At 40.9% G+C, this 27356-nt stretch overlaps 1 protein-coding gene across 1 annotated transcript in view; it reads right to left on the bottom strand.

The window, feature by feature from the left end:
• Positions 1-26768, bottom strand: part of Barx2 (BARX homeobox 2) — a 76806-nt gene extending 50038 nt beyond the window's left edge. The window contains exon 1 of the mRNA XM_070038094.1: positions 26501-26768. Coding sequence (XP_069894195.1) covers positions 26501-26687 — 187 coding nt within the window. The 5' untranslated portion in view covers positions 26688-26768. The remainder of the gene's footprint in view (positions 1-26500) is intronic.
• Positions 26769-27356: the final 588 nt, after the last annotated feature.

The raw sequence follows: 27356 nt of genomic DNA, 5'->3' as shown, positions 1-27356 counted from the left end.
GTGGGGCTTGAACTCTGGGCCTGGGTGCTAGCACTCTACCACTTGAGCCACAGCACTACTTCTATTTCCTTTTTCTGATGATTTATTGGAGCTAAGAGTCTCATCGACTTTCCTGTCAGGGCTGGCTTTGAACCATGATCCTCAGATCTCAGCCTCTTGAGTAGCTAGAATTACAAGGGTGAGCCACCACGCCCAGCTTTACAGTTCTTTGTCAGTAACATTAAGGGACACTACATTGGTAAGAACGATTCTGTCTCTACTTCATGGAAATGTAACATAAGATGTCAGGAGAAGAGGAAGCACAGAATCAGATGGTAAGTTGCACAAACTAGATGACCCTTCTAGTAATTCTACCAGTTTTTATTATGCAGCACTGTAGGATAAAAGCTCAAAAGAGTTTCGTTCTTAAGGGACAGTTATTATCTGCAACTGCAAGTTCAAATCCCATGTCCCAGTAGCTCTCATCAAATTCCAGCATATTCTATTACCCCAATTCCTTTTTCATGTTTAAGCTGTTGTGCTGAGTTGCTATGCACTGTAACAGCTGTCATCCAGCCCCTGTCCCCCACCCCAAGAGCTTATACTTTAGTCTTGAGATTAACTTGAAATGAACCCTTATCCCTCCCAATGAATCAAAATGAACTTACAAGAATTTAACACACACACACACACACACACACACACACACACACACACACAAAGGAGACACTTTACTATCTATAAATAAAGTCTGGAGCATGTCTGCTCCAGATAGCATGTAATCTGTTAGCTAAATGTGACGGAATCTGTATTATAAATACAACAACAAAAAGTAGGGTCAAGGCCAGCCACATTGGAAAACTGCAGGTATATTGTGGTTAGGGGATCTCTCAGCAGGAAAAAACTCATGTGTACAGAGAAAGCAGGCAGAGGTTGATCATGAGCAAAACTAAATTGCCTACAGAAAGAAATGTATTGCAAGTAAGGTGCTGGTGACTCACACCTGTAATCTTAGCTGCTCAGAAGGATGAGATCTGAAGATCACAGTTTAAAGCCAACCCTGGAAAGAAAATCTGTGAGACTCTGATCTCCAATTAACTGCCCAGAAAGTGGGAAGTAGAACTGTAGCTGTCGTGGTAGACTGTAGTGTTTGAGCACAAAAGCTCAGTGATAGCTCCCAGGCCCTGAATTCAAGCCCTAGGAGGGGCTGGGGGATAAGGGAACAAGAAATGTAAATGGGGAGAGGGAAAGTGGGAGAAAATGAGGGCAGGGGTAACAATGTTCAACAAAAATTGTCCTCACTTCCTTATTTATGTGACTGTAACCCCTCTGTACATCACCTTTACAAGAAAATAAAAATAAATAAATAAGAGAAATGTAAAGGGCCATCAGGCAGAGACAATTCTCAAGTTTGGTAAGGTTCAAAGCACACTGTGAGGACTTGGAATGAAGCTCAGTGGTGATAAGTTTCATGACCTGTATGCCTTGAAGACTTCCATTTGATCCACAGCACTGTAAAAACAAAACAAAACAAAACAAAAAAGTCCTTTGCACTTATGTGCCAAAACAAACACTAGGTGCTAGAGACACAGAGACAAAGCAGGTACAATCCTTGCTTGAAAGGAGTTCAGAGTCCCACCCAGAGAAAACACAATCAAATAAAAACCATCAATACAGCTGGTGCCCTGGACACTGGGGTCAGGGCAGCTGGTGTATGGATCCAGCGCTCACTGCTGCCTCTAGCTTTCTGCATATTGTGTTCACTGGGTTTTTCCTATAGAGAAACACAGATCTCAGGAGGCTGAGATCTGAGGGTCAAGGTTCAAAGATATTCTTATCTACAAATATCAAGAAAAAGGCCAAAGTGGAGCTGTATGTGGCTCCAGTGGTAAAGCACCAGCCTTGGGACAAAAAGCTAAGGTACAGCACCCCAGCCCTGAGTTGTGCCCACTGCACAACTAGAAAGAAAAGAAAAGAAAAGAAAAGAAAAGAAAGAAAAAGAAATGCATTGAGTTTGCATGTATTACTTTCTTTCAGAAGTGCAACATTTTATCCATGACAGATTCATCCATGTTTACAGAAGCCCAGGAACCTAGCTGACTCACACCTATGTCACAGTTAAAGGTACAGCAACTTCTCAGAGACTTGGAGCTGTCTGCCCTGAGTCTCCATGTGAACAGCAAAACTGGAAACCAAACCACCAGGCATCTCTAACTTCTGCGTTCCTCTCCTACCCATTATTAAAACAGATCTGCGTGTGCAGAGATTTCACCTGAAAAAGAAAGCCACCCCCTTGGTAAAGACAGAGCTCACCAGCTCCTGAGAGATTATAATAGCGTATTTCTTCTAGATAGATAGAGCTATGGCTATTTCAGGATGGAGGCAGAGGGTGAGGGATGTGATGGGGAGGACTGGCAAGGTGGGGGAGATTCCAAACACATGAAAAGCCTCAAATTCAGTCCTAAATGCACCAGCCCCATTGTCCACTACCCACTGCCCCAGCCTAATCCAGATGACCTCATTAAGATCTCTTGCAAAGCTGCTGTTTGCTTAAGAGAGAAAGTCCCAGGACAGTGTGGAAAAGCTATCTAGAGATGTCTGAGCCATTATTTGTTGACACAACATCAGGATCCTTCAAGCCTAGAACACCATTGGCAGCTGGTGAGTTGTAAGACCATGGAAATATTGTCTTCACCAGAAACCACCCTATGTGAACTGAAGAAGATCTCACAAGGCTCAGCACAGTCAACAACATGAAGAAAAACCATTATTAAAAATGAGACCCCTGTGGTACCTACACACAATGGAATTTGACACCGCCATTAGAAAGAATACTACAATGTCATTTTCAGGGAGGTGGACAGACCTAGAACAAATCATGTTATGTGAGGTAAGCCAAGCTCAGAGAGACAATGGAGCATGTTTTCTCTCATATGCGGAAACTAGATCTAAAAATACACTGGGATATAATAAGTTATACAAGACTCTAGGTGTTCACACACAGTGGGACCAAAAGAGAATACTCAGTGAAGAAGCACAAGGGCACAAGGCTTATGTGCCTTTGATCATATAAAATAATGTTTTTTCAAAATGAACTCCAGGAAATGGGAACAAGAGGTTTTTTTCTTTGTTGTATTGTTTTCATTTTTTATTTTTTTATATCTTTGGGAGGGTTCAGGGGGGCACAGAAATGGAGGGACAATGGGAGAACAAATGCAGCAGTGGTACTCACTAGGTCCTATGTTGAAAATGAGTTATACAATTTGTGGGTGAGGACTGGACGAAAAAATGGGAGAGAGAGAGGAAAGGGGTGACATTGTCCAAAAAGAAATGTACTCATTACTTGACTTACATAACTATAACTCCTCTGCCCATTACCTTTATAACAACAAAAAAATTAAAATAAAAATCAGACTCCTGAAACACACTTTTCACAAGGGAGTAAGTCTCAAGGGGAGGGGTGTGGATGAAAAGAGAGAGAAAGGGTGGGGAACTTGGAGTACTAGTATTCAATGAAGCCAGTTAACTTGGAAGAAAGGTAGAGTTTGGACAGATGGGAAGGAGAATGATGCAAAGAAAGACATTAATCAAAATGTGTTGAACTTGTACAGTGACATGTTAAACTGAAACCCCTTTATACAACTACTTAAAGATAATTTTAAATTTAATTAAAATTTTAAAGGAAAGCAGGGAACGAAACAGATCTCACTGTCATTGATTACAGTGATTTGGTTTTTAAAATGATATTAAATCACTTAAAATCAGAGGCATTGAAGCAAAAAATATTATAATGAAAAGAGGCGTGTGATTTTCTAATTTAGAAATAGCATGACAGATTCACATCACTATTTTAGAGAAGTTAAATTTAAAGGGACTCTATGTGATCCTAAGTAACTGATTTCAGTACTCTAGGCTTTGGTTTTCTTTTCCGTCACAAAATGGTAGAATAGATTATAAATCTTTGCCCGCCATAAATTTTGGTGGTTTTGCAGAATTCTACAGATTATTCCAAAGATGTCTTTACGGTGTATCTTTTCAAGCTGAGAAAGGTACAAATTCAAAATTTCTTCTTCAGTCTACAAATACACATGAGAAAGGGTCAGAGACCATCTATATATAGAATGAGGCAGTCATTTTTTTTGTTATTGTTGCTCTGCATGAAAAAGCTTACATAGTGTAAAAGATGAAAACACATTTTAAGCAAATTATTTATTTTAAAATGTATTGTGATACTCTTATAATTATATTTGAGAGCAGCATGAAGAAACAAAACAAAAGCTGAAGATGAACAGGAGAATGGGGGAACAAAGGGAGACTCTGGGTGGGTGAGGACTAAAGGGGGGGAACAGGAAGGATAAGGATGGTTGAATATTGTCAAAATAGATTATTTGCAACTATGAAAATAGTTGCTATTTTTTAGGCATGGAGTGCAATACAGTGGGTAAGACTTATTAGAATACAGTGTAAACACGTGTAAAGATGTAACATTGAAATCCTTCCCCTATAGAATTCATATGAAGCAATAAAAATAAACCACACTCAAAAAATTAGTGTTACAATATTTGTAAAACCTTTCGCTATTAAATCAGGAGAACTTATTTTCCAATGATGTTCAGTATAAATGCTTCAATTCAACTTTCAAAAATAAAATGAGATTGTTGTTCAGTTCAGAAAAAAGTAGCCAATGAGGAACTATTTAAATAAATCGATACAATTTGTAATCTGTGACCCAAAATTAAAACTACATGTATTTATACAAAAAATAGATATAATTTTCATTAAACTGTAAGGGGGAAAAGCCTCGTTTAAATTAGATTGCTGGTGAGAAAAAGAAATTAACAAGAATGTTCAATACCTATAATAATAATAACTGGAAATAACCCAAAAATCCACTAACAGAGTGTAGTATAATTACACAATGTACACCAATGAAAATAAATGAATGAATAAATAGCCACACACAAGCAGGAACAGGAATTTTGGAACTGCAAAACTGTGTGATAAAGAGTATCATATAAAATATTCACAATGTGATTATATTGACATAAAGTGCAAAAACAAGCTAAGCTAAGTAATACATGCTTCAAGGATACAAACATATAGCCAGACTCTGAGAAGAACCATCTGAACAGAGAACTGAGACACTGGTGACCTCTAATGGGGACAAGTGCAGACAGACACTCAGAATCAATGCTCTTTTTCTCCAAATGGGGTGGTGGGCATGTAAGTGATCATTGCACTGTTATTCTTTATATCCTACCTGTATTTTTAATCAGCGTTTTTACCCACTCAATATTTGTTGTTTCTTTTTGGTTGGGGAAGGGGTACGGGGGGTTGGAGTACTGATTATTGAACCCAGGGCCAGACTAAGTACAGCCTTCACCACTGAGTCACATGCCAGCTACAGTCTTTAATTTGAAGTCACAATAGCAATGAGATAAAATATATTCAATCCTAAAACAGTACCTAAAGCACCGAAGAGTGAAAGGTGTGTCCTTGTTACAGACTCACTTTGTAAATGTGGATCCTAAAATATGCCCCAGGACTTTAGCTCTTTAGCTACATGATAATGTGATATATATACACACACACAGACAGAGAGAGAGAGAGAGTCCTAATAATTCTACAGTTGGTTTTATATGCCCAAGAATATTTTTAAACCCTGGATAATAAAAATCAATCTGTAACAACTAAATAAAATCAGAAATTAAAAACATATATGGCCGGGTACCAATGGCTCCGGCCTATAATTGTAGCTACTCAGGAAGCTAAGATCTGAGGATCATGGATTGAAGCCACACAGCAAGAAAGTCTGTGAGACTCATAGCTCCAATTAAGTAACAAAAATCCAGAAGCGGAGCTATGTCTCAAGTGGTAGAGTACTATCTTTGAGCCAAAATAACATGATTTGTTCTATATCTATCCATTTCCCTGCTTAAGGACAATGTCCAGGCCCCTAGTTCAAGCTTCAGGAATGGTACACGTACACACATATATTACTGAGGATACTAAGCACTCTGTGTTTTTTTTTTTTTTTACATAAACTCTTCAGGTAGCCAACAACTGAATTAGACTATGAAGCTCCTTAAGTATGACAAGGTTTGGATTTGTCTTCAGCTCTGTGTGTGTGTGTGTGTGTGTGTGTGTGTGTGTGTGTGTGTGTGTGTGTGTGTGTGTGTGTGTGTGTGTGTGTGTGTGTGTGTGTACATGTATGTACTGGGACTGGAGTCTCAGTCAAGGCCTGGAGCTGTCCTTTAGCATTTTTGCTCAAGGTTGGCACTCTACGACTTGGCTGCAAACTCACTTCTTGCTTTTTTGGTGGTTCATTGGAAATAAGAGTCCCATGGGCTTTCTTGCCTGGGCTGGAACTTTGATCTTCAGATCTCAGCTTCCTGAGTAGCTACAATTATAGGTGTGAGCCAGGGCACCCGGGTGTTTTCAACTTTTTCACCTACTGTTTTAGAGTACTGTTTTTGGACTTTTTTTTTCTTGAATTAACATCAGATATCAGAGATTAACCCTCAATGTAGTTAGCTCTCTTAACACTGCAGAAACTATTCCCACAGTCCCCTGACCATGAGCAGTCTCCCTCTGTGTTCAGAGGTTATCTGTTTCTTTCTCTGTCAAATGAGAAAGTTTATTCTTTGTCCTCCATGACTGTGATCGGAATTCAATAAGTGAATTCATGTCAGGCATTCAGGACAGTGCTAGGTACAGAAAAGGCACTACACAAGTAGCTGCCGTGGCATGTGCTCATTAATTGGAATCATTAGATTTTTTTGAATTTCATCTTCAACCTGAAGTAAGATCATCTAGGGTGCCATGCACCTCCCATACTTTTCCTTGAAATGGAATTTTACCCACCACCATCCACACTTTCTGCCTCTGAAATTAACCAGCTCTCAATTTGTATCTACTAACCCACTGAGTGATAAGGACTCAATCTACAGCGTTCTTAGCCTGACAACAACGCAGAAGAAGTTGTAGCAAGGGATATTAATTTCACATTCCCCCAGCTCCCCATAGGGCTTCCCTGATTGAAAGCCTGCCTCACCCTGAGCTGAGGTCTGGTGAAAGAGAAGGCACCTAGAGAACAAACTTAGTCCTTCCAGAAAGGTCTGACAGCCCCTGACTCTGGACACAAGAGTCCAACAACAGGCACAGGAGATGTGTTGCCATGATCACGATTAGGTGCTTTACCTGGCTGGCACACTCTTTCTGGGTAGGGCTGTGTTAACAAGGTTACATAACTCTTCTTCGTATCACTATTATTTCTAGGGATAGGCCATGAGTCAAAGTCGATTAAGAAGCACGACAAATTGGAACCCTCAATGACGCAGCGACTCCCAGGCTCTCCTGAGCCCTCATCCTCAGCTTCTCTCTGGGAGAAAGAAAAGCAGCATAGGCTAGAATAGCAAAGAGAAGGTCTCCAAATCACTGTGTTGAGTTCCAGTCACCTCACTGTGATTCCATCCCAATGACTTTGTTTTACATAGTTTGCTTCTCTCCATGCAGAAAACCCTTAAGTTATTTCTAGAGAGGTTTAGAAATGGATCTCTATTTATTAAGAATCATTTCAAAATTCCCCACTAGCGTGCCACAGGCAGGCCTATCACACACCACAGGACGGCAGCATCATGGAGGGCTGGGATGCGTCAAAGGAGGTATTTTTGTAGCCTAGGATCACGTCATAGCTCATGCATCAGTAACATTATTTCACAAGTGAACAGTGCTGCTTCCAATAGTCTAGTTCAAGGGAGCAAATGTTTCCTGGAAAGGACCTGGGAGTGAATCCTTCAGGCCGTGTGGTTGTTCTCTCTGGCATATTTCCTTGGCTTTGCTGTAGTGACACAAAGGTCTCCATTGACAATCCATAAAGCAGTGCACATGTCTGTGTTCCAATAAAATGTGTATGTATTTTGCATACCGTATAACCTTTGCACATCACTAAAAAATTGTTCTTTGGATCTGTGTGCAACTATTTACAAATATAAACATTATTCTTACTTCACAGTAGCAGAAAAATAGATGGTGAAGCCACCCCATCCACCTGTCTACCAAATACAGTAATGTGCAGAATTCCAACAGACTACTCCACTTCCCTCCTACTAAGGCTCTGCATGCTCCTTCTGGGTCTTTTTTTATATTCTTTCCAAACAGTAAATTAATACTTTTTTGGGGGTGGGCGGTCATGGGGCCTGAACTCTGGGCCTGGGTACTGTCCCTCAGCTCTTCAGCGCTCTACCACTTGAGCCACAGCGCCACTTCCAGCTTTTTCCTTTTGGCTTATGTGGTGCTGAGGAATCAAACGCAGGGCCTCATGCATGCAAGGCAAGCGCTCTACCACTGAGCCACCTCCCCAGCTCTGAACAGTAAATTAATACTTTTAATCAGTCACTTTTCCCCAACACATTAGGAAAGGGAAAGGTCTTGTCTTGTTAAAAGCAGATATAGAGACATTGAGACAAGAAAGGGTCCCAGAAGAGGTGTCTTTCTGGCTTTGTTCTGTGTGTGGTGCTGGGGATCTCACACAGGACCATGGGCTAGGTGAGTGTTCTACCTTGGGCCCAAGAAGAAAGGGCTGTTCTTGCTTTTTGCTGGGGGGGAGGGAGGTGTGTTTGTTTGTTTGTTTGTTTTTACAGTATTTCAGCTCTGACCTCTGCACACGGCTTCTTTACACTCAAGTCCACACAATTTCCTGTGTGGCACTCCATAATTATCTTGACTGCATCATAATATAATCAGAATGATCTTCTATGACCCAGGATGATGACACTCTTCAAAGGGTCATTAATATGCATGATAATTAAGTGACATTTGTGGCTGAGCAAGCCATTGCCCAATCAGAAGTCACTGACTGCTATCAGGAGCAACACCTCTGAAAGAAGCATGCACTTACAAGGCCATTTCCAAATGCAGTACTCAACTCTCATTTTTCTATCTGTGTTCCCCAACCTCCAGCAAATACTGAGTACGTATCTAAGGATGCAAGCTTCAAGAGGTGAGCTGATGTCCTTTTTATTGACTGTTTGGTCCCAATTTGTCAGTGCCCCTTGTCCACTCACTATCTCCCACTCTTGCCGACTCTCCCATAAGAACACTAACACTTCGTTTTCCCAAACCTACAATCTTAACTGAATATTTGCAATGAGCTGCCAAAGATCTATATCTTCAACTGAATTTTACTTTAGCAAGAAAGAAAATTCAGACTATACATCTAAGGACCTTAGGACACTATGCCCTTCTTCCATGGTGACACTCTTAAGTGTCTCACCCCCCTGCCATCTGCCTGGCCCCATCTGTCACTCAACCAGGATAAGGTCACTGAGATGGGTTGCAGGAGTCACCCTTTCAAATGGTTGGACAGAGGTGTGACCTGCTCCCTGAGCCTCCATTATACCACAGAAGGTAAGAACTGTTCAACCGCAGAATTTTTCTCACACCATGGAGGGCATTCACCAATGAAGGCATTTCCTTAGCATAGATGACATTTCATAAATTACTACAGATGGGCTGAGAAATGCAGTTCCAGAAAGATCCATGCAGAATCTGTACCATCAACCATCATTGCCACGTAATATCAACATGAGCTGGGCCCAACAACAATGAAAACTGTAGAATAGAGTCTTCACATGGAACATTCTGAATGAGAGATCTAATAACATACCAGGAAAGTGATTAGCTCTCAAATTGCTACTTTCTTCTCTACCACCTAATTAAAACACAATACTACTACATCTCCATGGATTATTCTCTCTCCTCCCTTTCTCCCTCTCACCCCTCTCTCCCTCCCTCCCTCCCTCCCTCTCCCTCTCCCTCTCCCTCTCCCTCTCCCTCTCCTCTCTCTCTCTCTCTCTCTCTCTCTCTCTCTCTCTCTCTCTCTCTCTCTCTCTCTCTCTCTCTCTCTCTCTCTCTCTCTCAAAACAAGAGAGTACCACTACTCTGAGCACTCTTATTCTACTTTAAAAGCAAACATTATCCTTAACTCTACTCTTCAAAGAAGAAAAGAAATCAAACTTCTCCTTGGGAAATGTTACCACTTTTCTAAGACTGTTCTTGATTTAAATCCTTACAGCTGTAGTGATGAAAGATTTCCTGAAGGAAATGAATCCAGAGCATCTCTTATTTAAAAAACAAGAAGAAGAAGGAGGAGGAGGAGGAGGAGGAGGAGGAGAGGAAGAAGAAGGAGGAGGTGGAGGAGAAGAGGAAGGAGAAGGAGGAGGAAGAGGAGGAGAGGAGGAGAGGAGGAGGAGGAGGAGGAAGCAACAAAGCACAGTCTGTGATGCAAGTAATGCTGACTGTTTATGCCACTCATTTAGGAATTTGCAACCTCAAACTCACATTATAAAGTAGAAAATTGGGAGTAACACAGGAAGACTTGAGCTCCAACAGCTCACGGGCCACTCAGGTTCCCTTACAAGACAGCTAGCCCCATGACCAAACCAGAAGGATGCCCTAGAGTAAGGTGTTTGGATTTTTTGAAGATAAGTTTAATTTTGCTTGTTTAAAGCTCCAATTGTTGTAATCTTTCCCTGCGGGGCTGTGCTCCAGTCAACTAAGATGTGTTATTATAAGATAATTATTTTTAATAGAAGCTATCAATTACGGAGTACTTTGTTGTCAGGAACTATGCTAATAGCTTTGTATACAGTATCTTATTTAACCCACACCACTAAGCCTATTATGTAGTTATTACTCATTTTACATATGAGGAAATTGGGTGTCAGAGAGGTTAAGTGACTTGCCTAAGGTCACACTGATAATAAAATACAGACAAACCTAGGACTGTCTAACTCAAAACCCACACACAAGGATCCCTCCACTAAATGCTTTGGTGCACCTGAGTCATGGGGTGCAAATTACATCAATCTTATCTGCACAATAGTGGTTCTCCAACTTGAATTTTCATGGTAATCATGGAGACAGCTTTTTATAAATTCAGAGGAGGAGGACAAGGAGGACCAAGAAGAGGAGGAGGAGGACAAGGAGGCTTAGAGTGAGAGAATTACACTGTTTGAGGCCAGCCTGAGTAGAAAAGCTCAAGCAACTCCTTCCCAACTCATATGCACGTGTCTCATAGCTATATGGGAAGCTGAGATTGAAGGATCAAAGTTCCAGGACAACTCAGGCAGAAAAGTATGCAAGACTTCTTCTCAATGGAAGAAACTTGACAACATTCCTGTCATCTCAGCTATGTTGGGAAACCTAATGGTCCAAGCACACACTTGGATACAAAGCAAGACCATTTCTCAAAAATAGTGCAAAAGTAAGGTTGGAGGTGCGGCTCAAGGGTAGAGCACTTGCCTAGCAAGCATGAGACCCCCAAGTTCAAACCCCAGTACCACAATTAAAAAAAGAAAGAAATCCTGTCATTTGCAGTAGAATGGATAGATCTAGAAGATACTAGATGAAGTGAAATAAGCCAGGTAAGGGGGAAAATTACTGAGTGGTCTCATTCATAGGTAGAAGCTAAAAAGGTCAATTTGGAAGAAGCTAAGAAAGCAAGGAGAACAATTGCAGAAGGGATAATGAATTCAAAGCACAGTTAGATAGAAGTCCCTTGTTCTGCAGCACAGTGCAGGTACTATAGTTTACAACACCTATTGTAAATCCTTTTTTTACAAGTCTATTTATTTATTTATTTTATTGTGAAAATACCGTACAGAAGGGTTACAATTACATGGGCAAGGTTATAAGTACATTTCTTTTCTTTTCTTTTCTTTTTTTTTGGTTCTGGTTGTGGGGCCTGGGCGCTGTCCCTCAGCTCTTCAGCTCAAAGCTAGCACACTACCACTTGAGCCACAGCATCACTTCTGGCTTTTTTCTGCTTATGTGGTGCTGAGGAATTGAACCCAGGGCCTCATGCATGAGAGGCAAGCATTCTACACTGAGCCAACTTCCCAGCCCCATAAGTACATTTCTTATCAAGCATTGTTGCCTCCTCCTTTGTTTCCCCTTCCCATCCCTTCCCATCTCCCCCGCCCCCCCTCCCTGTTCCCTCCTTCCCCCCCCCCCAGCCAAAGTTGTAAAGTTCGTTTTAGCCTGCAATGTATTATATATTTATGGAGAAACTAGATGAGAAGAGCTCAGAAACTCAAAAAGGAGTATTGGGAAATGTATAAGGAGATGGAAGCATCACATGTAAGATTTGATTATTACATATTGTGTAACGCAGTGAATTACTACACTGGGCCCACATAATTGATTATGTGGCAATCAAAGGTAAAAAAGAGAGGTGATTGGCTTTTTGTTGTTAAGCGTGTTCATTGCAGTTTATAACAATGTACAAAACAAAGGGAATTCCACCCTTGCTTCTCCTTTTAAAAGCTTCCTTTGCTAGTACATGTAGGACAAGCAGAGAAGGTCAAAGGCTATGTACATATGACCACATGAGATAATGTTAAGCAAAATGTACCCCAAGACAGGGACACAAGTGGTTTTTTCTTGCTTGCTATTGTTTTTAATGTACTTATAATGCACTATGTGATTCTTTTGTTTTGTTTTTTTTTTATGTTCTTCCCCCATCCCCATGGTATAAGCCCTGTTTTCACTGGATTTGATGCCACTGTTCTGCATCTTGTATATACATTTTTGTAATTTGGGGAGGGGAAGGGATATAGCGGAATGCTTACATGGGGATGCAGGTTAACCCATTGTGACAACGAGATATACAAGATACTATGTTGAAAACGAACCTTACAATGTCGAGGGGGGGGATAGGTGGGGAGGGAAGTGATGGCAGGGGGAAAACAAAGGAAGAGGTAACAATGCTTGCTATAAAATATACTCATTACCCTACTCATGTAACTGTAACCCCTGTATACAGTATTTTTACAATTATATATATATATGTATATATGTGTATATATATATATATATATATATATATATATATATATATATAGCTCCCAGAAGCACAATAGCCAAAGACTCAGCGAATGTGACACCAACTGGGACATTCAAAGAGATGAAGACTCATAACAAAACAGCCACACCCACCCACTGCTTCATTTTTTTTTTAAAGTCTACTGTAAAAAAAAAAAACATAAAATCTTGTGGTTTATTGGGATTCATTAAGAAACTTAAATCATCCCAGGAAATATAGCCCTGGCACACTGATTAGACTGACTGTGTGTATATAAACACACATAATATAATGGGGCTTACACATAAAGGGACATATTTGAGGTCTAACTAACATGCATAATACTATACAGTATGTAACTTTTTACTGAATGAGACCCAAGTCCCACCCTCAACTCTATCACTTACTCGTGTGACCTTATTGCCATTTTTTGATGTCCCTGGGTTTCATTTTTCTCATCTGGAAAGCAATGTTGATTATACTTTTTTCTTGTGTGTGTGTGTGAGTGTGTGTGTGTGTGTGTGTGTGTGTGTGTGTGTGTGCATGGCTCGAACACAGAGGCTCACTCTTGCTCAACATGTTTGCCCCACTGGCCTTCTACCACTTAGCCACACCCCCATTATTTTAGAGATAGAGTCTCACAGACTTATCTGCCCGGGATGGATTCTAACCATGGTCCTCTGGATCTCAGACTTTTGAGTAACTAAGATTATAAGCATGAGCCACTAGCACCTGATTTATTTCATATAATTTAAACACCTTTATGTATCCAATACCTAGTACAGTGCCTGGCATATAGCTCTATATTTTAATTATTTTTGTGATTAATATCATCATCATCATCATCATCATTCTAGTTTGCATTGTCTTAAACAGTAAAACACATTCTATTGAGGAAGCTAATTGCTAACAACCATCAGGGGTTGTTGAATCTCCCAATAGAAAACAGAAAAGTAGCAAGCACTCCAACAAGATTGCCCATTATCTTGTGCTCAAAACAGAGTATTGAAAGCACACTTCTACTAACATACTAAGCATTAATGAATTACCATGGTAGCTAGGGGTAAGAAAATTAACAACAACCCCCCCCGCCCTCCCCTCCCAAAAAAAACTTCTCTAGGAGGACTTACCAATTAATTCCATAAAAACACTTTTAGACATGTAACTGAAGGGACTCACATCCTTACATCCTTCAGTGAAACTTGCTGAAAATTTACCCTCGGTATCTTAACTCTTCACTTACCTTTCCCCCAAGAACGTCTAAAGTACTACGACCTGGATTCCTGCCCCTCCCCCAGTCTCTATATTTCTAAATTTTACCCACATTAACACATATTTGATTCATTTATTTTCATCCTTGAATAAAAATTTACTGTATGAATATAGAATGTTATTTTATCCCCTGGAAAAATGGTTAGATTGGTTTTAATTTTTCCCTAAATACTCATAAGTGAAGCTATTATATGTGTTACAAGAGAGCAGAATCCCACACTGCCAGAGTTTGCAGGAGGAAGTTCTTCTATGTTTTCCTTACACACACATACAACCACACACATCACACACATACATGTATATATGCACATAAATACATCAAAGTACTGCATCCCATTCAAATACATTCACTCCCTTTATCCAAAGGAGACTAGCTATGTTCCAAGACCGTCGGTGGGTATCTGTGATCGTATTGAATCTTAAGTAGTACTCCTTTTTTTCAAATATATATATATATATGTGTATATATATATATATATATATAGCCTATCATAAAATTCAATTTATAAATAAGGCAAGTAAATGATTAATAACAGTCATTAATTATAAAATAGAGTATTTGTAACATCATACTATAATAAAACTTATGTGACTCTGATCTCACACCTTCCTCTGTCTGTCTGTTGGTCTGTCTCTCTAACATTTTACTGAAGCATACTTATCTTTCTCCTTGTGTCCTTGTGAGATGATACAATGCTTCCTTTTGTATGCATTTATTTGGGCTTACAGGGAAATGCTTTGGCATTTAGTCTAGGGAGGGGGAAAAATTTGTACAAACTCAACTATACCAACTGGTTCTCACTAAGAAGGACTTTTCCCGAAGGGCCACAGTCTTGCCAAAATGTCTAAAAGCAACATTGCTAAATTGGAACTATTTTGCAAAGAAAATAAAAATGTCTGGACTGAATAAGGCATCTGCCACTCCAGTTGTCATTACGGAATAATGTGGTCTAGATTAGCTCCTCTAAACAGCAAGATGACCATTTATTATTGGTGACAGACAGGGCTCTGTGGGATCACCATGGTAACATTCATGCCTTCCAACAATCTCTGACACCACATACTGAACAAAGTTTTCAAATTGAGTCATGGAGATGGAATATAAAGAGATTTCGGACAGATAATATGTTTATTAACAGGATTATTCTCCCTTGCAATGAAGCTACGTGTGTGTGTGTGTGTGTGTGTGTGTGTGTGTGTGTGTGTGTGTGTGTGTGCCCGTGCGTGGTCCTGGGGCTGAACTTTGGGCCTGGGCACTGTCCCTGATCTTTTATGCTCAAGGCTAGTGCTCCATTACTTGTGCCACAGCTCCACTTTCAGCTTTTCTAGGGTGCTTAATAGGAGATAAGAGTATCCCAGACTTTCCTCTCCTGGCTAGGTTTGAACCACAATCCTCAAATCTTAGCCTTCTGAACAGCAAGGATTATAGCCATGACCCACTGACGCTTGACTTGAGACTGCATTTTAACATTAGACTCTTTGGTATTCAATCACTGTTAAATTGTCCCTAGACAATTTTTGTAAATTAAATTGTCAATACTAGCCCAGCGCCAGTGGCTCATGCCTGTAATCCTAGCTACTCAGGAGGCTGAGATCTGGGGATCGCGGTTAAGCTAGCCCAAAAAAGAAAGTCCGTGAGACTCTTATCTCCAATAAACCACTAGAAAACCAGAAGTGGCGCTGTGGCTCAAGCGGTAGAGCACTTGCCTTGAGCTGAAGAGTGTAGGGACAGCACCCAAGCCCAGAGTCCAAGCCCCACGACTGACCAAAAAAAAAAGAAAGAAAAGAAAAGAAATGTACTCATTACCTTGCTCATGAATTGTAACCCCTCTGTACGGTATTTTCACAATAAAAAAAAACTTATTAATAAAAAAAAATTGTCAATACTAGCTGGGTGCCAGTAACTCACCCCTGGCTAGCTACTCAGGAGGCTGAGATCTGAGGATCACAGCTCACAGCCAGCCTGGGCAGGAAAGTCCATGAGACTCTTACCTCCAATTAGCCACCAAAAAGCCAAAGAGGAGATGTAACTCAAGTGGTAGAATGTTAGCCTGAGAGGAACAAAACAAAGCTTAAGGACAGAGAACTTCAAGACCCAGGACAAGCACAAAGAAAATAAAAAGAATTCCTTCAAGAGCAAGTACCCATCTCAGAATCTGGTTAGTTAGTTATGTTAAAACATTTGTAAGGGAGCATCATCTCCATCAATCAGGATGGGAAAGTAGGTTCCAAAACCAACCTCAGAAGCCACAGCGGCTGTTTTATAGTGTGAGCTGAACATATATTTAATTCTATAAAACATTCTCATATACCCCAATGAGACTGTGTACAACAAGCTCCACATTTCAAAGCTTCTGTTTGGACACAGAAAACTTATTAAGAAAGCCATCCAAAGCCAGGTGCCAGTGGCTCATGCCTGTAATCCTAGCTACTTGGGAGGCTGAGATCTGATGATCACAGTTCAAAGCTAGCCTGTGCAGGGAAGTCCATGAGACTTTTATCTACAAGTAACCACTAGAAAATCAGAAGTGGTGCTGTGGCTTAAAGTGGTAGCATGCTAGCCTTGAGTGAAAAAGCTCAGGGACAGCGCTCCGGCCCTGAGTTTAAGCACCGTAATCAACAAAAAAGAAAAAAGAAAAGTCATCCAAGTTGCACAAGATTATGAGTTTCATGATACATGTGGTCTCTTCTGCTATCATTTTCAATATTTATGACCTTATATATGACCAATATATTAGGACTTTATATTATGACCAATATATATGAAAAGTTTCAAATACAAAGACTAGTGTCATCACCATCTGCATGCCATGGTCAAGTTTTGTCCCATCCTATTGCCCAGTCATATCTTTTTTTGTTTTTGTTTTTTGGTCAGTCATGGGGCTTGAACTCTGGGCCTGGGTGCTGTCCCTCAGCTGCTCAGCTCAAGGCGAGTGCTCTACAGCTTGAGCCACAGTGCCACTTCTGGTTGTCTGGTGGTTTACTGGAGATAAGAGTCGCACAAACTTTCCTGCCTGCGATGGCTTTGAATTGTGATCCATATCTCAGCCTCCTAAGTTGCTAGGATTACAAGCATGAGCTACTGGCTCCCGGCTACTCAGTCGTATTTACGTTAGGCTTGTTTTTTGCTTATGAAATAATTACATAGGAAAGTAGCATTCTCCAATCCCATGGTCCCTACCTCTTTTGCCCACATGAAGTATTAGTTGACATATTCTCAATCATTATAGAGACAGTATCAGACAATATGCATGGATCTATAACTTGGGGGTATTTTTAACCCCAGTATCTGTATTTCTAAAATTTGCCCATACTAACACAACTAGATTTGGCTCATTTATTTTAATCCCTATATAAAAACTTATTGTATGATATAACATGTTATTTTATTCCCTGATAGGGCAGTTCAACTTTTTTTCTCTCACCTAAGCATCATAGAAATGAACATTCTTACAGAGCATCCTTTCACACATACCTACAGACACAAAATTGGAACGACTCAGTTGAAGAGTAGGTACCATCTGCTGCTTTATTGACAATTACCAATTGCTCTCCAAAATAACCATAGTGGGGAAAAGGAATGTTATCACTCAGTTTCCACTCAGCGTATACAAGGTCCTGAGGTGATCCCCAGAAAACACACCCACACACACTAGGATTCCAGAAGTAATCAAACTAAATAACATTTCCTTCATCAATATTTGTAAGGAAAAGATGTTGCTCCACATCTTTGTCCTCAACTGAGTTTGCCAGATAGGCAAAGGCCTAACTGATGGGAATGAAAACAGTTTCCCATTTTACTTTAGTATTCTTGTACACACTGAATCTGAGCATCTATCTACTCTATTCACCATTTTGACCTTCATATTTATGGGTAGCCCAATGGATTGTAGACTTTGCCCACTTCACCACTTGCCTTTCACCTCCCTGCTTTTTAAGGAATCTCTCTATATTCTATGCCTTTGGTAAAATTACTCAACTTCACAGGTTCTCATGAGCAAAGTGGAAATAAAATAATAGCTACCTCTTAGAGATGTTGTGAAACCAATCAAAAAGCACTTAACTAAAAGTGGTGTGACATGTGAAGCAATCAAAAAAATAGTATTACTCTGGTTGTTATACATATGCATAAGATGAGTCAAGTATGAAGTGTTTCTGGCATTTCTCCCGAGTTTGGAGTCCCTTTTGGATAAACTCTGTGAGAGGAATCTGAGCAACTCTCCTTGTTCAAGATATTTCCCCAAGATAAAAAGATATACTATCCTGTTCTGCTATTTATAAGGTTCCATTAGGGAAATGTACAAAGTCGACAAACCTAAGCGAGGTATTGTGTGAACTAAGCACAATCCACATGTGCCTGTGATCTTGTTTGTGAATGGACCATTATCCTATATCTAAGCAGTGGTTAAGTCACATAGTGAAGGGGACTCTGGGAAAAAGGAAGGTGGGAGGGCTTCCCACCTCTCTTCCCCACTCTCTCCCTCCCAGGACCTTCTGTGCCCAAAAAATCCCTGGATGAGAATACAACCAGACTTCCATGAAATTTCACCAGGCCCCAAAACACTCTATTTCCCCACATCTCCCCAGTGATCCTCAAATACAAAAACTGAAAGGGCAGTCTATTGCTTATCAAGGCCCTAAACTGAGTGGGATTCTTGTTTGCTGGGGGCTATGTTTTAATTGGGCTTTGCGGGGAGAATGGTTGTTGGAGTTTTTCGTTTGCTTGCTTTGTTTGGTTTTTGTATGTCGATACTGGAGCTCAAAGTCAAAGCATCACACTCTCCTTTGGCTTTTTCAACTTAAGGCTGATGCTCCACCACTTGAGCCACATCTCCATTTCCAGCTTTTGTGTTTTTGTGATGTAGTTGTTGTTTGCTGGTTAAGTGGAGATAAGATTTTGGAGGATTTGTCTGTCTGTGCTGGCTTTAAACCTTGATCCTCAGATACCAGTCTCTTGAATAACTAGGATTACAGGCATGAGCCATCAGTGCCCAGCGTCCTAAGTTGAGTGCTGATGAATCAGTGGTCAATAATACCCTGATATCACTAAGGCAGCAGCCACCCAAACAATGAATATTTACCTGCTGAAAACCTTTCTCTCTCCTGTTAAGCAGAACACATACCTAAGAAGAGACATATCATTAACCTACAGAGAAAAACAACAACAATAAAAAAAATGTTCTAAAGCATCTGCTTGGATTCATGACACATTTAGTTTAAGAACCTTCCAAACTGGCCTTTCTCCACTCACATCCTGACCTCTTCCTGGAGGAAGGCCATTTTCAACTTTGTGACCTCAGCCAGTCGAGTCAGAAAGCATATCTAGCTACTCTGCAGGCCGATCAAGTAATCCTGACATCAGCTCCCACTGGGGACTGGCAGGGGGCCCACTCCGCTGTACTTGCACATCATCTGAAGTTCAGATTTATCTCCTCCGTGTTTGATTTCAACTGGCACACAAGAGACTTCCCTTAGAACAGAGGCGTGCTCTCCAACCCTGCTGAGCAATCATAGGCCAGACTCAGCTCCAGCTCCAATAGAATGGAGTCCATCGTCTTTAGTATCTATCTAGGTGTAAGGCTTTCTTCCTTACACACGTGCCAAGTCTCCACTTTCAAGAACTTAAATTGCCATATAAAAACGTTCTAGCGCAGATGAGTAATTAGACGCTGTAATGGAAAATTAACTGTGTTTTTATTTAGAGTATTTATTTTAACAAGACTTTTTTTCTGGTATTAAACTGCAATAAAAATAAGTTAAATCCTGAGGGTTTACAAAGGTTTTCTGTTAAAGAAAAAAAAGTGGAGAGGAGGTGGCAACAAACAAAAACAACGACCTATCTTCCTGGAGAGTATTTGTTTTGCTAATGTCACTAAGTTTGTACAAGGTCCCCTTCTCTGAGCCTTGGAATTAAGAAATCCTAATTCTGCCACCCAGGTTACAGAAAGGAAACACCTTTCCCAATTCTCAGGCAGCCATATCTGAGGCAAGCACCATCAAAGCAGGTGGATGGGCTTTTCCATGAATAGTCCATGCAAATCCCTTCCATCCTTTTCTTTTCTTCCTAGTCACGATCCTTCCAGGGGAAATGATGCCCCCTTAACCCTCTCTCCTGCTGCACAGTGGCTGGTGACCATTCTAGGAACACCTGAGAGCTTTAGCAAGTTCATTAGCAGCTAGCAGATATATCTGTGAGTCTATCTCCAAGCCAGACTAGCAACACTAACTCCACAAGAACAGGAGGGTCAAAGAAGCAGTCACAAGTAAGGATGGAAACAAAGCTGACATATCTATAACCCCCTCAAGTTTTTGCAGCCCTCCAGACACAGCCGGTGAAGAAGTGGTCAACAGGATTAGCCATGGGACCCCACTCCTCTCTGAAAGTATTCAGGGGTTGTTCCATGACTCCCATAAAAAGCCACTAGCCTAATAATACACATGAGGGAACCTAAGACTGTGGCTACCTCACTTTCCATCTGTGTTCCTCCCGCTGCCTGGATTCCAAACAACAGGCAGGGTCCCTCCAAACTCTATTACTTTAACATTTAGGCAGTCCTCCCCAGTGAACTAAACACCACCCTCCAGGTATGTCCCTTCAAGGGCCCCAGCATGCATCCAAGCAGATCCAGTGTTAGCTATTTCCTATCTGTGAGTAAGAATTGCATGGTCAACCTCGGTTTAGCCTATATAGCCACTCGGAAGAATACCTTAGGACAAAGGCTGGACTTTCTGGCCTCAAGAATTTCAAAGAAACCCATTTTCTCTCCCCCCTCCCCAGTTTCTCTTCTTTTCCTTCTGATCTTTCTTTACAATTTACACATTTTCAGACCTTAATTGCTTCTCATATAGAAGGCTGAGATATGTTTCATTTAATGGTCTCTGTACTTTAACTCCAGTACTTTACTAAACCAAACCATTTTAATACTGCCCATGCTTGCAGGACCTATTTGCCCTTCCATCCAGGAAAAGAAAAGAAATGAAATGAAAAGAAAACATGATTTCTTACAGAAATTGGCCTCGTAAAGAGGTTTACAAATACAGTTTCACTTGACTTGTGCTTACTGAGGCTAATTTAACAAAGCTCATGTTGAGAACACCCTATAGGTAAAGGTCTGAACAAAATTCCACTTCAAACATAAAACTATAAGACTGTCACCATGTCCCCTCTCCCAGTTCCAGATCATCCATTATGTTCTCTAATAAACTATAAAGGGAGGTTTAGGGGTGGCTCATCGGTCAGTAAAGAGATTTTTAATACACCTCAACTGCTAGTCAAGATTTACAGTAAGTTAAAAAAATAAAGGACTCAAGGACAATAGCATCACATAACAAATACAAATATTTGGTGAGTCTAATGGCTAATGATGCTAAAGGTTATCATTTCAGCTTGTGACTAGCATCCAATCATTTTCCCATTTGTTATTAGAAAAAACAAGAACTAATGGAGACACTGCTCAGTTAAAACACTTGCTAAGAAACCCCTTAACAAAGGGATTGCAAATTTTAAGCAGTAGTGAACTAACTGCTCATTCTGACCTGGGATAAGTCTTGGATCCCTGGTGTCACTCAATTTATTTACCCTTAGAATGGGAACAAGAGAAGCAGTTATAAGTAATTGCTAATAAAAGCTTGTTTGCCTCTGGCAGAAATACAAATGTGTTCTGATAATGATCATTTTCCCAGACCTTAGTTTATGTTTCTACATTAACATTCCAAGGCCCATCTCTCAGGTTCCCAAGATCCTATAGGTTGTCGACTCCGACTAGAAGACGAAGCTGAGATTTAGACACTCAGTGGACCTTATTTTATGTTGCAGTGGCCGGCTCTGCTCTCTCTCTCTCTCCAAGAAGCCATCACACATTGTCTCCATCTCATTTAATGGCTCAACAAAATGACATACAATTCTTTGTGATGAATGCACTCAAGGACACCACCCCAGAGAACTCGTTTCTCTAAGACCCACCAAAGGATAAAATGTTCTCAATGCCACCTCCTAAGATAATCACCCTTTCTCAAATTCCCCCTTTTAATTGGCTGGTTGAGTGTCCCCTGGGTGTGACAGCACAAGTTTATCCCGGGTGTGTAACCAAGATAGAAAACCCTTCCTGGTTTTCAAGCACCCTGACCTGGACCATGGCATAAACGCTGGACTGTAACTCTTGAAAATGGCTGCAACCACAGGACTTTGAAGAAAAGGATCATCTACTTGAGGAGATTGACCTTTATGACCTCCTCCATCTGTAAACCAGAGCCAGACCTCTGGGACCCACTGCTGCAGACCCAAAACAGATTCAACAGAACCATTTTGCTACAGAGAGGACAGAGTTAAATGGCAAAGTTTAAGCAGAATAACAAAAGGTCACATAGCTGCAGACTCTCAAAATATCTATACTCCCTTCATCCAAATGTGCACCCCCAAAAGTAGCATCATTCTAGCAAGTATAAATGGCTACAATAAATTCTAAGTAATTACTACTGCAAGTTTGTCTGTCAGTATCCCATATGAAAACTCTTAAGGTAAATTGTTACATTCTTGTTCTGGGAAAACAAATTACTTTTTTTGCCAACTACTTCTCAATTTACTACCTCCCGCCCCCCCCCTCCATTCCTAAAGATTGTATTTAAAGGTATCACCTTTGAAAGTGACAAAACCAATGTCCCCCCTGCCATCCCCATCCTAAGGAACCAGCTTTGTCCAAGTGACTTTTTTTTAACCACTAAACATTGATCATAACTAGAAAAGGACAGCAATATACCCTACCGTCAAATAGCATCCATAAAAGACCCATCAAGGGTCCTTTCAATCACTGTCACCATGCTAATGTTTATAAATAATGATCCTCAATAACTGCCCATATATTTCCATTCTAAATAGGGATTACTGCTATCAGGTTTTAAGATAAAACCACATTTTCATATACTAAACTATTCTAAACATAGTCTAAACCTCACCATTAACCTAAATAACAATAGTTAAAAATCATTTTTTATCACCTTTAGTTGTACAGAGGGATTCAGTTTCATGCGTCAGTTTATGTGGATAATGCATCCTGATCAGTGCCACCCTTTTCTTCATTCTTCCCCATTACTCTCAATGCCATCTATCCCCGCAATTTTCCTAGTTCCATTTTCACTTCCGTTGCTTGAATATTATGACTGCATTCTCCCACGCTTCCTCTCTTCATAAATCTACCTCTCTCCTCTTGATCCCCCACTCCCATCCCAACACCTCAAGTTCCATTTTTCCGGTATTCGTTTTGTTAAGACTATAAGATAACTGTAAATACTATATTTTAAAAGAAAGCTTTCTTCAGCATTAATTTTAGCTTAATGATAAACTTGCCTTTAGTTTGGCCTGGAAGGAAAGGATTCCCTTTCTAAATGTCTATGTTAAATGATCTACAAAGAAACAGGAAACTGTAAGACCCCTTTCTGGAACTAAAATGATTGAGGTTAGAAGAAATGCCTGTTAAAAGAAATAAATTTTGAAGGTGCATATTCCGTCGAGGGTGAAATGTTTAGTAATAAATTACTGTCGAATAATTATCTGCCTAATTAAAAATATTTCCATTCCTCTGTTTACTTGACTACACACTCTTCTGCCTGAGGAGATTCAATATTGTAAATTGACATTGGGATTGCTAAATCCAAACAGCATGGACTGCTTCTTATGTACATATTTTCTGCATGCTGAAGTATTCTTTCCATCTCAACTATATGTACTTATTATATGTGCTGTTAACTCAATTTTGAGGAAATGTCAAATCTTAGTTTTCATTATTTTCCTGATAGAGTTCACTTCTGTTGCCGTTATTTAAACCCCAGGTGAACAAATAAAAGGACGAGAAAAGTTCAGTAATTCTATTTCCAACATATGACTTGCACTTGGTTTGAACCTTGTCTAGATTACTTCTATCAAAAGGGCTAACCATTTCTATCCAGCTCCTCTCCCCACCACTCACAAAAGAAAAAAGAAAGAAATTACAGTTTCACTATGGATGTCAGCAACTTATTGTCACTATTTTCAGTTAATTTTTAAAAGATTATATTCTTTCCATCTAAAATAATTTTTGACCCTGAATTCAACTGCTAGAAACAACAAAACTGCTTTGAAAGTATCAAATTTGCAACCAAAAAAAAAAATCTCAAGAAGTCGCTAATGGGATTCCCATGACCTAATACACATAAGGCTTTAGCTGTAACCATAAACTCACAGGAAGCTTATGATCTGAAAGTTGGGAGTATTGTAGCCAGTTTTTATGAGTTTAATTCCTCCGGCAAATCCAAGATTCTACATTTTAAGTCTCTTCAACTAGAGAAAAATCACAGCACATGTAGACCAGAATACTAAAGAAAGAAAGTACAAAAAAAGAGGGAGGGGACAAAGAAAATCAGTGCTAACAACCACTGTCTACCCCAAACCATCAATGAACTTCTAGAAACACAAGACTGAGCAAACCTTAAGCCTGAGATACATGTCACCTCACTTGTAACACCCATAAATCTACCTGTGAATCACTGTGTTTTCTCCTATTTTATTTTCACACTGAGAAATCAATAAATCACAGAACTTACTTAGCCTACTCTGATGGAACAACAATTTTCTGAGCCTACTTATTGCTCCTTTCCTTGCATATTTTATTCTATGTTCTATGATCCAATTCTGTGACTCTTCTAAGCCAAGAAAAGCTGCCTTCAAGTTAAAGCAAAAGGACTGAAATTCAGCCTCCTGAGGTACTTAGAAGTTGTGTTTTGTCCTGGGAACCCCCCTCCTCTTCACAAAGGCAGTGATTGAGCAGGGTGCCTTAAGAGTTGTGATTCAAATAAATTCTCTTTTTTCTTCAAAGGATTTTGAGTTATTATAGCAAATGGTTGTTCTCAAAAGAAGATTTAGCCTACTTCTCCTTGCAAACAGTCAGACAAGGCATCACACATGGCAGATACACTAATGTAAAAACCTCAACATCAAGTCTACCTCTCTTGTTCCTAAAATTTCTCATTTCTTATTTCATATCTATATATATATATATAACATATGCTTATATATTATATGGAGTAGAATATATTATAAACTATAATATATTTATAAAAATATTCAGTATTGCAATGTTTGTTATGGATCGACAGGCTCCACTATCCTATCCTGGAGACAAACTGTTAACAAAACATATTAGCAACTAGTTATCATTTGGTATTTCATATCCAAATGCACAGATTTTAAAATAATTCCATGGTGTGTATTTATTATATATATTTACCAGTTAACCTATAGGAACCATCAATAGATTCAAGATGAAAAACCGAGGAGTACAAACACTATATATACTAGTGAATGTTTCACAAAGTCTTTCAAAACCACTGCTGGCAAGATTCTTCACCTTTTCAATGCAAGTATAACTTAATTAACATTTCATGCCAGCTATACAACAAACATAACCTCAAAGGTGCTTTTGGTTTGGAATGCACTAAATGTTTACCTTTAATGAAAAGCAGGTCAATTTCTTTGATAAAAATTGCTTCAACTTTTTTTTTTTTTTGCTACACCCACATTTTCATAGCCTAAATACTGACAATGCCAAGGCATTCTGTAACTTGGAACTTTTCTTGTGGCACTTTTTCAAATGCCTTTGGCTTTATATTCTTCACAGATCTATTTTTTCCAAATTTGTTTTTTCTGTTTCTCTTTCCTACTCATCTTAGCTTCTTTGAGGAGAGGGAAACAGATTTGAGGGATATTTTTATTGTTCGTATTATAGGTTTTATTTACTAAAGACAAACAGGGAAGATTAGTTTCTCCCTCAGATTGGGCCACAAATTCAATGTACTCTTAAAACTACTTGACCAAAGGGAGATCATTTTAAGAACTCAAGCTAAACAACTTTGTCGTGAATTCCTGGGCACCAATTAAACTTGTAAAAATTATCAGTGGAGACACCCGAAGTTGGACAAGCTAACTCTAGGCGAGAAGAAAGACCATCCATGCTCAAGTGGAAAAGAAAGACCATCCATGCTCAAGTGGAAACTCACAACCCCACTTCCCGAAACAAGACTTGGGTGCTGAGTTAGGTCGAGTTTGAATTTTCTAACTGGAAACCACAGCGGTGCGGGGAAAGAAGGAAGTAAATGTTGTCCTCTGAGCCCAAGGAAGAAAAGCACTGCCTTTGCTTGATTTCCAGTCCTGGGACAGGCAGACATCTTTCTGGCCCTTCCAGGCCTTGAAGCAGATGCCCACCGCTAGTGTCCAGGTTAAGTTTCCTTACAAGGGCGCAAGAAAAGAATCCCTCTTTTCTTTTTGCCCTCTGGTCGGAAAACAGAGGAGACCGACCGACCCACCGGGGCGCTAAAGCCACCGCACCCTACTCATCTCCCGGCGGGGCGTCTTACCCGTACAGGAATGCAGGGGCTTGGGTCGGACGACCAGCGACGGGCACACGGAGTAGAGGGAAAGTTTCTCAAAGTAGTCGCAGGTCTCCTTGGAGAGGATCTCGTCGATCATGAAAGTCTTGTAGCGCCGCCTGGCTGCTTTGAGCTGGCCCGGCGAACTCAGTCTCAGTTCGGCGTGGCAGTGCATGGTGAGCCGCGACGAGCGCCCGCAGACCCGAACGCGGCTGGGAGTGCGGGGTTGGCGGGGCGCGGGGGTGACCCCAGAGGCGGGCGCGCGGCCGGGGGCCTGAGCCCCGCTCCTCTGCGGCGGGACGGGCGGCGGGGCGCGCCAGGCGCGCGGAGGGGAGCAGGCACGGGCGCGCCCGACTGCGCGTCTACACCCACCCGCAGATCAGCAGCATCTTTGGCTAGCCTTTTTGGGACACCGCAGCTGTCAATCAGCGAGAATTTCCTGCAGGGCCAGGTGCTGAGTGCAAGCCGAGGGGCGTCGGCACCCACTCCTACCCGGGCGATCAAGCGATGGGGCCCGACCGGCGCGCTTAAGCCACTCTCCCTCGCCTCCTCTCGGTTGTCAGCGTCTAGCGCTTTCGCTCAGAGCGCTAGACACTGCCCGGCTCTCTATTTTAAGACATTCGTTTTGGCTCTCCTCCTCCTCGCCACCCCCTCCCCCACGAACTCCAGGTGTGTGCTCAGCTGTGCGCGCGCGCGTGTGCGCGCAGTGCTGGCCGCGCGCGCCGCCCCCTCGAGCAGCCCAGGCCTCAGCAGGCTGCGTTTTCCAAGCGGGTCCCCAAGCGCGCGCGCCCCGGGGCCAGTCAAGTGCTGCACCCGCGGGCCCCGCTTAACCTGGAATCCGGCA

This window comes from Dipodomys merriami, unplaced genomic scaffold, assembly GCF_024711535.1.
Source record: "Dipodomys merriami isolate MVZ:Mamm:240054 unplaced genomic scaffold, mDipMer1.0.p SCAF_29, whole genome shotgun sequence".
NCBI lineage: Eukaryota > Metazoa > Chordata > Mammalia > Rodentia > Heteromyidae > Dipodomys > Dipodomys merriami.
Note: the sequence above shows the minus strand (reverse complement) of the source record. Positions and strands in the feature narration are given on the sequence as shown.